Source organism: Phaethon aethereus (genome assembly GCF_964289735.1).
Source record: "Phaethon aethereus genome assembly, chromosome: 1".
NCBI classification, from domain to species: Eukaryota; Metazoa; Chordata; class Aves; order Phaethontiformes; family Phaethontidae; genus Phaethon; species Phaethon aethereus.
In genome coordinates, this window is record NC_138575.1 from 70,937,944 (window position 1) to 70,950,933 (window position 12,990).

The following is a 12,990-nucleotide window of genomic DNA, read 5'->3' on the forward strand; positions in this document are numbered from 1 at the left end:
GCATGGCTCTTCAGCTCCTGCCTGGTGTATTGCTGCCACCTTGTGACAAGAGTGCGTTGAAACAGTTGGTACATAGACGAGCAAAGCCCATCTTTTCCTTTAGGACGGTATTTACAGAATCACAGAATCATTAAGGTTGGAAAAGACCTTTAAGATCATCAAGTCCAACCGTTAACCCAACACCACCATGCCCACTAAACCATGTCCCAAAGTGCCACGTCCACACGTTTTTTGAATATTTCCAGTGATGGTGATTCCACCACACCCCTGGGCAGTCTGTTCCAATGTTTGACCACTTTCTCAGTAAAGAAATTTTCCCTAATATCTAGTGTAAACCTCTCCTGGCCGAACTTGAGGCCATTTCCTCTTATTCTATTGCTAGTTACCTGGGAGAAGAGACCAACACTCACCTTACCACAACCTCCTTTCAGGTGGTTGTAGAGAGTGATGAGGTCTCCCCTCAGCCTCCTCTTCTCCAGACTGAACAACCCCAATTCCCTCAGCCACTCCTCATAAGACTTGTTCTCCAGACCCTTCACCAGCTTAGTTGCCCTTCTTTGGACATGCTCCAGCAACTCAGTGTAGATCATATATTGGCAACTAAAACTGTCAATGTAAATTACTCTGTATATTGTATATATATATATTTTTAGAGCTTCAGAGGTGCCTTTGAGCTGGATTGATGCTAGCCAGAGTTCTTCCAGTGAGCTTGTTTGTAAAATTCTGCACTGAAGTGAACTGCCTGAGTTTTTGTTTATTTGGGCTTGAGAAATAAAACATGCATGCCCTTTGATGGGATTACTGTGGGATTTAGTATTCTGGTACAGCCTGGATGCTAAGGACACCGAGGAGAACTGTCTAAAGGAATGGCTGTCATTGCCTTATTTTAAAGGCATGAATGCAACAGCAGTCACTGTTAAAGTAGCTTGAAAACTGACAACCCACATGGAGACCGGGGAATCTCCAGCAATCCAGCCAGGCTGATTAGTAGTCATTTCTATACCCTGGAGCTGCTTGTGTATATTTTACTCTCGGGTGAAACTGTAAAGTTTGGGATAAGAAGTGGAACAATGCAATGTGGAAGAGACATGAGGAAGTTTAAAGTATTTCTTGACCCAGAATGCAAATAGACACCCTGCTATTGTGAAATGTTTTAAAACTTTATTCAGCGATGGAGCCTTTTTGTTTTCAAATTATAGAGAGATTTAGCATAAGTCTTATGAGACCTTCATGATTCTTTTTCCCTGGAAACATTATAATATTTTCCTACACAGAGTAGAAAATAATGATGAATTGTAAGATACCAGTTTCTATAATAACAGCTGGTAGATATTGACTCAGCAGTGACCCTGCTGAACATGAGCAGACTACAGTCTGATTGGTTTTTTGGAGCTCAAATTAAATTGTCAGTGCCCTGCAAAAAATGAGAGAGGGTATGTGGCTGAACTCCAAACCTGGCCTAATCTGATGCCTCAACTCAGAAGAACTTTATTAAATTTGCCGTCTGTCTCAAGAGATACATACTTGCTCTTATGTGGGAGATAGGAGGAAATTTGACATAAATTTTGTGAATATCAACCCTTTCATAAGACAAACTTCCCCCCTTTTCTCCTTTCTATATTGGTGGTTTATTCTCTTACTACAAATGAGGCACAGAAGAAATAAGCAGGATGCAAACATAAATGCAGAAAATATATCCATCTTATGAATCTGTAGTGTAATAGACTTCTAACTATAAAATCTCTCTGTGTGTCTGTGGTGATTTCTGTCGGAATGCATCTCTTTCAGATTGACCTTTTGACATTTAAAATGACATTTTAGTCTGGCCTTGTACAGGTTGCGCTTTTATTAACTTTAAACTTACAGGTCTTATTTCTCTCTTTTCTAGATAGAGGAGCGAGCAGAATTTTTGAACAAATCCGCTCAGAAGAGGTAAAGCAATAAAACAATATGTTGAGTCAAAACAGCAGTGTTTAATTGGAGGGATTAATAATTTCTTTCTCTGTTTTTTTGACTTCCTACAGTGGTATGAAACCCACCCACACGACAGCAGTCGTCTCAAAGATTGACAGTAGACTTGAGCAATACACTAGTGCAATCGAGGTACGTTAATTCAAGGTCATGATGGCTCTAATTACTAATGGCTTTTTGGACTTTAATCAGCCTTTGTTTTACTGTTCAAGAATTGCAGGATTTTTTGGTCACAAACTCTTTTTCAATGTGACTTCAAGAACAAAATGCTTAAGGCACACCTATAACCAACATCTAGATATAGAGCTAAACAAAACCTTGGGTTCATGTCTTCCCTTTCATGCTACAATTTACTCTGCTTTGTAAGCTTGGAGCAGCTCTTGAAGGACTCAGTCAGCATCTCTTGAGTGACAGTTGCATCCTCCTCTTGGCTGATGAGAGTACTATCAGCAGAGAGCTGATAATCATCCTTAGCAAAGCTGATTTAGCAGCTTATTTAGAAGAGCAAGGAACTGAGCCTGTGTTGCTGGCTGCCACTTCAGAGTGAAGTTCCCTGGCAAAGAAAGACACTTTAGTGAACCAGGGAGTGAAGTAGTGACAAAAGAAAAACAGAATCAAAATAAAATGCAGAATTTGACCCCAGGTGATTTTGACAAGTAGTGGCTAATAATGTTCCTTGAAGCCAGAATTGAGGGCTTTTTCTTTTCATAGTCCAAGGAAAAATAGGTGTTTGGGTTTTTTTGTTTTGTTGTTTTGTCGGCTTTTTTTAGCTGTTTTTATAAATCAGTGAGTACAGGCGATGTGAAAGCTACTGGTTAATATAGCAGGCCAACTGGACTGGGTTGGTAAGTGTCATGGGAATAGAATAGTATAAAAAAGGGATATTATGTTGATAGCTGTGATTGAGGTCTAGCACTACTTCTTTCCCTGCTGGATTTTTTTTCTCCTCTTGTTCACATATAGAGTCTAAGCATGGTATTCCATTAAGGTATTAATTGGTTAGGCTTTATTATCTTTTTACTTAAAGGAAACTTGAGTAATTAAAGATCAATTAACAAAGTCTTTTTTCTGTGACTGCTGTCTGTTTAACCTTTCTGTTAGGAAACCTATCAGTGCTGGACAGTTTTATACTATGTGTCAGTTCCCGAAGAAAAAAGTGCAGGCATGGCAGCGCTGAATGTTCAGGCTTGCCACCAGCACCTATGCCAAGCTGAAGGTAGCTCTAACCCTTCCATCAGGGCTGAATGTCAGCAAGGCACCCAGTAGTCCCCATATCATCAAAATAGGAGCATACAGCTTCTGTCCTTCCACTTCAGTCTGCGCCTTTTCTGGGTGAGGCACCCTAGAGTGACCAAGGGCTTTAATTTGGCACTGGGGTTTGGTGTTAAACCCCTTAAGGAGAGTGGACAGGTTGGAGCTAAAGCTCACTCTGTCATAAGAAATTTATGTCATAGTGAAGTCAGGGTTTGTCAACCCATAAACACTGGACCATCCCACCCACCAGCTTAATTAGGTTCTCCAGTATTTTCAGTAGGGCTGTGTTAAGGTCCTGAGTTTTTATGCTCCGTTTAGATATTAAAAAGTATAACTCTACAGCAAGGGGCAGGCAGTGCAGCTTCACAGCCATATACAGCTCCCCTCGGCCCTGAAATTATTCCTCTGCTGAGTTTCTGATTTTTTCAAAAGTTGTCAAATCTGACTTGCTTTGCAACTAGAGAGGCAAAGCCTCAACTCGTACAGGTTCTTGTTCTCCTCAGGTCTGTGTTGTGTAAAATGTACAAGAACTTTGAAAAGAAGGAACAGGAGTAGTTTGGTCCAGTGTTTTTGGTAACCATGCAAAAGACACACTGCCAAAAAAATCCCAATCCTCCAACCCCCCTACTCTTTAAAAAATACCTCATTCCAAATATACTGTAATTGCTGAAATTTACCCCTAGAATCCTGAGTTGTGAGGTTAAGTTGTCTGGGACAGATGGAGCAGAGTATGATGCTCTGATGGATGACAGAGCAGCCTTTCTCCCCTTCCTCTGCATAAAGATTTCCTTAGTAGTGTCTCTGAAAGAGCTATGCTTACAGGATCACAGAATCACAGAATCACTAGGTTGGAAAGGACCTTTAAGATCATCAAGTCCAACCATTAATCCAGAACCACCATGTCCCCTAAACCATGTCCTGAAGCGCCACATCCACACGTTTTTTGAACACTTCCAGGGATGGCGACTCCACCACCTCCCTGGGCAGCCTGTTCCAATGCCTGACCACCCTCTCAGTGAAGAAATTTTTCCTAATATCCAATCTAAACCTCCCCTGGCGCAACTTGAGGCCATTTCCTCTTGTCCTATCACTAGTTACTTGGGAGAAGAGACCAACACCCTCATCGCCACAACCCCCTTTCAGGTAGTTGTAGAGAGCGATAAGGTCTCCCCTCAGCCTCCTCTTCTCCAGACTAAACAACCCCAGTTCCCTCAGCCGCTCCTCATAAGACATGTGCTCCAGACCCCTCACCAGCTTCGTTGCCCTTCTCTGGACACGCTCCAGCACCTCAACATCCTTCTTGTAGTGAGGGGCCCAAAACTGAACACAGTATTCAAGGTGCGGCCTCACCAGTGCCGAGTACAGGGGCACAATCACTTCCCTGCTCCTGCTGGCCACACTATTCCTGATACAGGCCAGGACGCTGTTGGCCTTCTTGGCCACCTGGGCACACTGCCGGCTCATATTCAGCCGGCTGTCAACCAGCACCCCCAGGTCCCTTTCCGCCGGGCTGCTCTCCAGCCACTCCTCCCCAAGCCTGTAGCATTGCATGGGGTTGTTGTGGCCAAAGTGCAGGACCCTGCACTTGGCCTTATTAAACCTCATACAGTTGGCCTCTGCCCATCGATCCAGCCTGTCCAGATCCCTCTGCAGAGCCCTCCTACCCTCCAGCAGATCAACACTCCCACTCAGCTTGGTGTCATCTGCAAACTTACTGAGGGAGCACTCGATTCCCTCATCCAGATCATCTATAAAGATATTGAACAAGACTGGTCCCAGAACCGAGCCCTGGGGAACACCACTCGTGACCGGCCGCCAGCCGGATTTAACGCCATTCACCACAACTCTCTGGGCTCGGCCATCCAGCCAGTTCCTCACCCAGCGAAGAGTAAACCCGTCTAAGCCTCGAGCCGCCAGTTTCTCCAGGAGAATGCTGTGGGAGACGCTGTCAAAGGCTTTACTAAAGTCCAGGTAGACAACGTCCACAGCCTTTCCCTCATCCACTAGGCGGGTCACCTGGTCATAGAAGGAGATCAGGTTGGTCAAGCAGGACCTGCCTTTCATGAACCCATGCTGGCTGGGCCTGATCCTTTGGCTGTTCTGCAGATGCCCTGTGAGCACTCTCAAAACCAACCGCTCCATAATCTTCCCTGGAACAGAGGTCAGGCTGACAGGCCTGTAGTTCCCAGGATCCTCCTTCCGGCCTTTCTTGTAGACGGGTGTCACATTGGCAAGCCTGACCTGGATGCAGAAGCTAAAACTTGAAAGAGCACAAATGAAAGCCTTAGAACACTTGTGTGCAGAGCTATGGCTTGCCATGGGCTTTAGAAACGGAACAGATGCAAAAATCTAAGTGATTGCAGTTTTCATAGCCGGTTGTGTCAAGGGTGCAATTGCAAATCAAAAGGGGAAGATTCTCAGTGGCATCTCTTGAGCTGGGTACTCCTTTACATCTTTGCATGATCATCGCTAGAACCACTTACAGCTGCTGCATTCCCCAGCATTGCCCCAGGGTCAAACCACCCTGCAACTCCAGCACTTACTGCCAAACACCAACTGGCCTCAATTCTTCTGCAGGGCACAAAGGCAGCAAGACCAGCTAAGCCAGCAGCCTCCGACCTTCCTGTTCCAGTCGAGGGTGTCCGTAATATCAAGAGCATGTGGGAGAAGGGGAATGTTTTTTCATCACCCTCTGGGACAGGAACACCAAATAAGGTATGTGTTTAATTTTATACAGTGATTATAAAGAATTATGTTATGGACCTGACCTTGCCATTTGTCTTCCCATGAGTAAGCCTGGCTGCTCCTGTTGCCATCACTGGTGAAGAATATCCCAAAGGATCCTGAGGTCCTCAGAAACCCACAGAATTGTGTGGCTGCAATACTGAGTATAATGGAAGAATTTAGTGACATACTGAGCTAAGTTATGAGACATTCCAGAGCCACATCAGATATCTTAGATAAATATATCTGGGTAGTTCAAGCGGAGTACAAAGAAATTCTTTGCATTGGGAAAGATTCTTTTGACAGGGCAGAGGGGGATTAAATAGGCAAGATAATGACGTTTTACAGATAATGCATAGAAGCATTTTTGAGATCTTTATGTTTTCAATGTAAAGACTTAAGGCAACATTTCTTTTCTATAAAGAAACATTTCTTTCTTTTCTATAAATTGACATTCCTTTTCTATAAATTGATGAGAGTTGGTGAGCATTCATCATAGCCAAAAAACTGAGCCAGGGATTGAAGGGGTTTATTACAGATAGCCATGAAATTTCAGTAATTTGTTCTAACCTTTTAAAGATTTATTTTAATGATTTAAATTTTAGGCCACTTAAACTTTTTTTTTTCAAAAAAGCATATAATAGAGGAGTTAACAAAACAAAAATGTAGTCTTAGACTGGTGTCTCTTCTTCTTTTAGGCTAAATATTTTTTTCCTTGGAGTTTGGGGTTATGACAGAAACAGCAGATTTATGTCTAACATTTATTCCTGGATTAATAGTACTGTGTAGTTTATAGGGACAATATCTTCAGAGCACATAGGACGACTCTTAGCTAGTCATAGTCTCAGTGAGGACCTCTCTATTAAACTTGGGCTTGGCTTTGTTTTTAAATTTAAACCATGGAAAACATAGCAAAAGCTATTTTGAAAATATTCTGATTAGATTTTATTATTTTGCAGGAAACTGCTGGCCTGAAGGTTGGTGTCTCCAGTCGTATCAATGAGTGGTTAACCAAGACCCCAGAGAGCAACAAATCACCCGCTCCAAAACCTTCTGTAAGTAAACCTGCAACAACCATCTCTTCTGTTAGGTGGGTTCTCTCCTGGGGTAGAGGGTGGTGATGGTGCTTCCTCAACCAGCTGATGGTCTTTGGAGGAGCCTTACTGCATGTCCTCTCTTGGAGGTTCACAGAGGTCCTCTGGCTGCTAACTCCTGGGTAGTCCGAAAAGAGAGAGATGAAACAGGGAAGTTCTCACCTTAAAGCTTAGGGGTGCTTTAAAAAGACAGTGGTCAGAGAAACACTTCTCTGGTAGAAAAGGACATTAATTTACCACCTGTGAAAGGCCTGTCATTAATTTAGAAATTAACAGCCATAGACCTTGGAAGAAACACTTGTGCTTTAGTCCTTACCCTACAAAAATCTTCCAAGTATATTTTTAAACAAAACTGAAATATTTTAATCCTTTAAGAGCCTAAATGTAATTTCTACTGAAGGCCCTTTAGCATGCCCATAACTTCAGCAAGAATCAGAGCAGAAAATGCATAAACGTAATAAGCTGGGAATATGAGAAGCAGATGTGGGGATGTGGGAAGGAACAGAAACAGGTAATTGTGAGGTGGGGTAGGGTAGGAATGAGGAACTGGAGCTGTAGGTGTCCGTATTGGAGAATGGCAGGGCATCACTCGTGGTGTTATTGATTCAACTTTGGGATTTTATTAAAGAACTGGTTTCTTCCCATATCCTCATGTAACATTTTTCTGCCAGTCTCTTTGCCCTTTACAAAAGATGCAGCCTGACAAACTTTTTCTCAATTCACACTCCTATTTGTCTGAAAGAGGAGCTTGAAATTTGCAGTGTTAGTCCCTAATGTCAGTATTTAATGGTAGCTACATAGAGATTGTGTCCTTATGATCCTGAATATAAAACCAAAAGAAGTCATTGTGGTCACTGTATTTAATCACAGCTGCTGAAAAACAGCACAGAATCTGCCTCTAGATTTTCCTTTCATTCTAAGTTACCTCTTTCAGACAGCATAAAACTAACCTCTTAGTTTTCCCCTCAGCCAACTACTCCTATCTATGTCTTCATTTCCCTCTTTCTCAATAGATTGTTCTTTCTTCTTTCAATGTCTCTGCTTGAAGGAACCTGCCCTCCTCCCATTCTTCTTCTTTGGGTGTCTGTTTGCTAAGTTGGTCAGGTAAACCTCTTTATAATGCATCTGTAATGTGTGATTTTTCCTTTTTTTTTTTTTTTTTAAACCAGTATAAATCAAAGGGAAACCTAGAATTTCTTAGTTAGCAAATAACTTCCTACCCCCATCACATTCCACCAAAAAAAAGAATTGTTTGAACCTTTTGTGACCATCAAGATTCTTGTGGTTTTTGGAGCAATAGTCACTTAAAAGTAGAGGGAGCAAAGATCTCAATTAGTTTTATGGTGGACCTAAATCACAGATCCCAAATTATTTCAGGATTATGGAAGTGGTTTTGTGATAACATCTACCACAAGTGGTTTTCTGATAAGGTCCACTGCAATTTCGCTGTTTTCTTCCTTCCTCTGTTACTGCCAAAATCGCTTTCTGAAGTACAGAATTGACTTAAAGCCTTAACCATCAGAAACCTTCTTTGGCTATAAATTATGATCAATTCTAGAGCATCTCTGTTGGGTGCAAATACCTCTTGCAGAAATCACATTTCCATTCATCACTGGACATTTTTCTATCCCAAATTAGAAATTCTCTTGTGCGGAAAACTACCTATCTATGGATGGCAAGAATAAGATTCTGGAAACCATGCAGGACCTGAACACATTTGAAAAGGAGAATACTTATGTCCAAAATTGTTTCAAGAGTCTTTTGTTTGCCAACCACAGAGGTAGATACCAATCCAGCTGTCCTTAAGCAGGTGCATTGCTACTAGTCTAGCATATGTCAACATGATTTGTAGCCCTGCTTTTCCCCAAGAAGCAGCTTGACATTTTTATTGTTTTGCTTAAATTTTCCATATACACTAATTTTCAGAGAATATGATTACTTTTTAATGACTATACCTCACCTTTTTTTTTTTTCTGTCAGGCTAGTGATTAGTACATGCTAAGGTTTTAAGAATGCAAAGAAATTTTTCACAATGAGGGTGGTGAAACACTGTCACAGGTTGCCCAGAAAGGTGGTAGATGCCCCATCCCTGGAAACATTCAAGTTCATACTGGATGAGGCTCTGATGAACTTGATCTAGTTGAAGATGTCCCTGCTCACTGGAGGGGGGTTGGACTACATGACCTTAAAGGTCCCTTCCAACCCAAGGATTCTATGATTCTATGATATGAAGGACTACAGTGTTAAATCCTGAAAACTGTATTTCAGAATGCAGAGGAAGATCTGTTTTTCTTTTGTATTAGAAGTCCTACTCTATTTTTTCCACAGTTTTTAATTAAATATTTTGATTCTGATCTAAAATAACTGAGACAAGCTACTTTTGAATTCTTCCCTAATACAAATACTATTTCTGAAGAAAAAAGAAATTCTGCAAAAAGTGGAATTGTCTTTCTTAAAAACACAATGGTGCAGTAACTTTTCACTGTATTGTTAGGATGAACACAATAAGTTATGTCCATTCTGTGCAATGCTAAATAGATGTAGCAGGACTGTTTTTTGTTGAAAGGCATGTATATGTGTGGAGTGATTATGTGAAGTGTCATTCTGAATAGCTTTATAATTGATAGTCAATGTAATATTTACCACTGGTGGATGCTCCTCAACCTTTCTTACAAGAAAGTTGCATTCTAACTTTTTCTCTAACAAATTAAAATAAACCTGAACTAATGTTGGTTTCTGTTCTCTGACATTAATCTAAAAATGCAGGATTTAAAACCAGGAGACGTATCTGGCAAACGTAATCTCTGGGAGAAGCAGTCAGTTGAAAAGTCAGCTGCTTCTTCTTCTAAGGTAACACTTCAGTGCATTGTTAAAAAAATATTATCTCTGTGGGAGGCTTTCTAGGGGGAAGGTGCCATTTGCCTTCATACGGTCTCTCTGTTGGAGTTAAGCCTCTACATGTCTTGTGTCACTAACCTGCCTTTTTATCTATAAAAGAAAGTACAATGAGGTGCAGAAAGCCACGGGCAGCATGTAACTTTTATATTCTTATTTGGCAGGGCTGTGTTGCATGTAGAAATCTGTCCTTTGCATGGAGTTGATTTCTTTCCTGCTATAAACAGATATATTTTCCCACAGTCAACTTTAGTAATGGTTTATTACTTTTTCAAACAGGTATCAGCTATGGGGAAAAAATCAGAGACTAATGGTAAGTAATTCTAATAATATACCTGCATATTAAACAGTAACTTTGCCACATTTTTGTACAGGCATATCTGTTTTTTAAGATTCTACAGCTGTTAATGTTGATGCAAAAAAAACCCCCTTTTTTCTTTTGCCTTTCAAAAGGTCCATTGCAAAATCATCAAAACATGAATATTTGAGAAATAAACCTAAATCATCTTTCTAGGAGGACTGAGGACTAGCAGTGCTCCAGCCATGTTTGCAAAGCCTTGTTCAAGTGACACAGAATCACAGAATCATTAAGGCTGGAAAAGACCCTTAGGATCATCAAGTCCAACCATCAACCCACCACCACCATGCCCACTAAACCATACCCTGAAGTGCCACATCTTGTTTTTTGAACACTTCCAGGGATGGTGACTCACTAGATGGTGACTCATCCTTAGGCAGCCTGTTCCAATGTTTGACCACTCCCTCAGTAAAGAAATTTTTCCTAATGTCCAGTGTAAACCTCCCCTGGCACAACTTGAGGACATTTCCTCTTGTTCTGTCACTAGTTAGTTGGGAGAAGAGACCAACACTCACCTCGCCACAACCCCCTTTCAGGTGGTTGTAGAGAGCGATAAGGTCTCCCCTCAGCCTCCTCTTCTCCAGACTAAACAACCCCAGCTCCCTCAGCCACTCCTCATAAGACTTGTTCTCCAGACCCCTCACCAGCTTCGTTGCCCTTTGCTGGACACGCTCCAGCAACTCAACATCCTTCTTGTAGTGAGGGGCCCAAAACTGAACACAGGATTCGAGGTGCGGCCTCACCAGTGCCGAGTACAGGGGCACAATCACTTCCCTGCTCCTGCTGGCCACACTATTGCTGATACAGGCCAGGATGCTGTTGGCCGCCTTGGCCACCTGGGCACACTGCTGGCTCGTGTTCAGCCGGCTGTCAACCAGCATCCCCAGGTCCTTTTTGGCCAAGCAGCTCTCCAGCCACTCGTCCCCAAGCCTGTAGCGTTGCATGGGGTTGTTGTGACCCAAGTGCAGGACCCGGCACTTGACCTTATTAAATCTCATACAGTTGACCTCAGCCCATTGATCCAGCCTGTCCAGATCCCTCTGCAGAGCCTTTCTACCCTCCAGCAGATCAACACTCCCACCCAACTTGGTGTCATCTGCTAACTTACTGAGGGAGCACTCGATCCCCTCATCCAGATCATTGATAAAGATATTAAACAGGACTGGCCCCAGAACTGAGCCCTGGGGAACACCGCTTGTGACTGGTCACCAACTGGATTTAGAGTGTACACGTGTAGGCTGTTTGCTGTAGCTGGAAAGTATCATTAAACTATGTGATGTCCAAGGAATGAGATGGTCATTTAACTAATTACAGCAAATGCAAGGCATCTGCGATAGGCTCTTTTAAAGGCTGCAGTGGCAACGGATATGCCTTTCATGAGCAGAGAGGGGAACCCAAAAAGCAAGGCTATTGCAGCAACAGTATTTGAGCAGAAAAGGAAGATTTCAGTACTACTGAGAATGAGCCCTGCATCTGATTTTAAACACTGCCACTGGGTAATGGTGAAGCCTGATAAAAATTCAGCAGTTCTAGTTTTTAAAAACAATTCCTCTGGCTGGTTGTCTCATGTGCTTCTGCATACCCAGACTGGACTGGTGTTCAAACACACTCAGCAGCAGTACTGCTTTTGCTGGAGCTGTGCATTGGTGACTTGTCAAGGCAAAAGGAGTCTTACTACTACCATTTTGAAACTACTAGTTTGGGAAACACAACCTAGTAATACAGAAAGAAATCAGCAAAATTACCCTCCTAGCTTTTTTTTTTATTTTAACTTTAATTTAAACATTCCAAGTAAAACCAGTTAAAGGAAATATGTGCCTAAGGACCAGTGGGGCAGAATGGAAATTCACTGATCAATTTAATAGCTTTAAGATGCCTTGCAACATCCCTTGACTGTTCACTAGGAATGAAATGATCAAATACACAAAAACTTTTGGTTTTCTACACATTGAAGTGTGTACACATTCTTCTTCATATTTGTATCTGAAGCCGGAGTTATGGTATGCCTGTAGACTTACCAGTTTAAAGTTATGCAAAATGAAATTGTCTTCCTCCTCCTCTCCTTTTTTAAACTGAACTGTTAGGAGAGGGACTTTCAGACTTGCTCAGCATTGGCACAGCTCCTCTCCCGTGGAAGGTGTTAGGGGTCACACTCGTTGCCCCCAGGACCAACCCCCACTGAGCGGTTTGGACACCACTGAGCTTCTTCTCTAAGACCGAGTGAGCTGAGGGCTTCAGCAGAGGGGTCACAGCAGGAGGCTCTCGGCAGGCGCCTCTCAGTCTTGCCGTGGACTTGGGGCGCGTGCGCCGGGCGCTGCGGCAGAGCCTGCTTTGGCGCGGCAGCGGGGCAGCAAGGCAAGGGAGCGCTGGGTGCAACACCCCCCGCGTTTCTGGGTGGGAGGCTCTTGAGCTCTCCCTGAGCTGCTTCCTGGGGCTGTCGGAGCTGAGAGCGGTCTTGTGGTGAAATCCTGCTCATCCTGTTGGGTATCACCTCTGAGTGATCCCAGGAGGCAGGCACAGCAGCAGCCAGCTTGTGTCCTGCCTTCTTACATGCTGTGTGTTAACTTAGGGCCATGCCCTCTCTATTTGAGAGATGCATTCAGGTTATTTCAAGCCATCTTTAATCTTTCTCTTTCTCAGCAGGTTTGAGACAATTTGAGAAAGAACCGTAGAAGGCTACTAATGACGCTGGAC

The 12,990-nt window shown here is 42.8% G+C and overlaps 1 protein-coding gene across 3 annotated transcripts in view; it reads left to right on the forward strand.

Annotated features, from left to right (window-relative positions):
* CALD1 (caldesmon 1) overlaps positions 1 to 12,968 on the forward strand; it is a gene marked incomplete at both ends in the record, with an annotated part of 98,162 nt that extends 85,194 nt beyond the window's left edge. For 2 of the 3 annotated variants that reach the window (XM_082000708.1, XM_082000709.1), the window contains 7 exons: positions 1,889 to 1,932; positions 2,025 to 2,103; positions 5,803 to 5,940; positions 6,909 to 7,004; positions 9,810 to 9,893; positions 10,218 to 10,251; positions 12,937 to 12,968. In XM_082000708.1, the coding sequence (XP_081856834.1) occupies positions 1,889 to 1,932; positions 2,025 to 2,103; positions 5,803 to 5,940; positions 6,909 to 7,004; positions 9,810 to 9,893; positions 10,218 to 10,251; positions 12,937 to 12,968 (507 nt within the window). The remainder of the gene's footprint in view (positions 1 to 1,888; positions 1,933 to 2,024; positions 2,104 to 5,802; positions 5,941 to 6,908; positions 7,005 to 9,809; positions 9,894 to 10,217; positions 10,252 to 12,936) is intronic. The other variant, XM_082000710.1, reaches the window with a different exon arrangement.
* Positions 12,969 to 12,990: the final 22 nt, after the last annotated feature.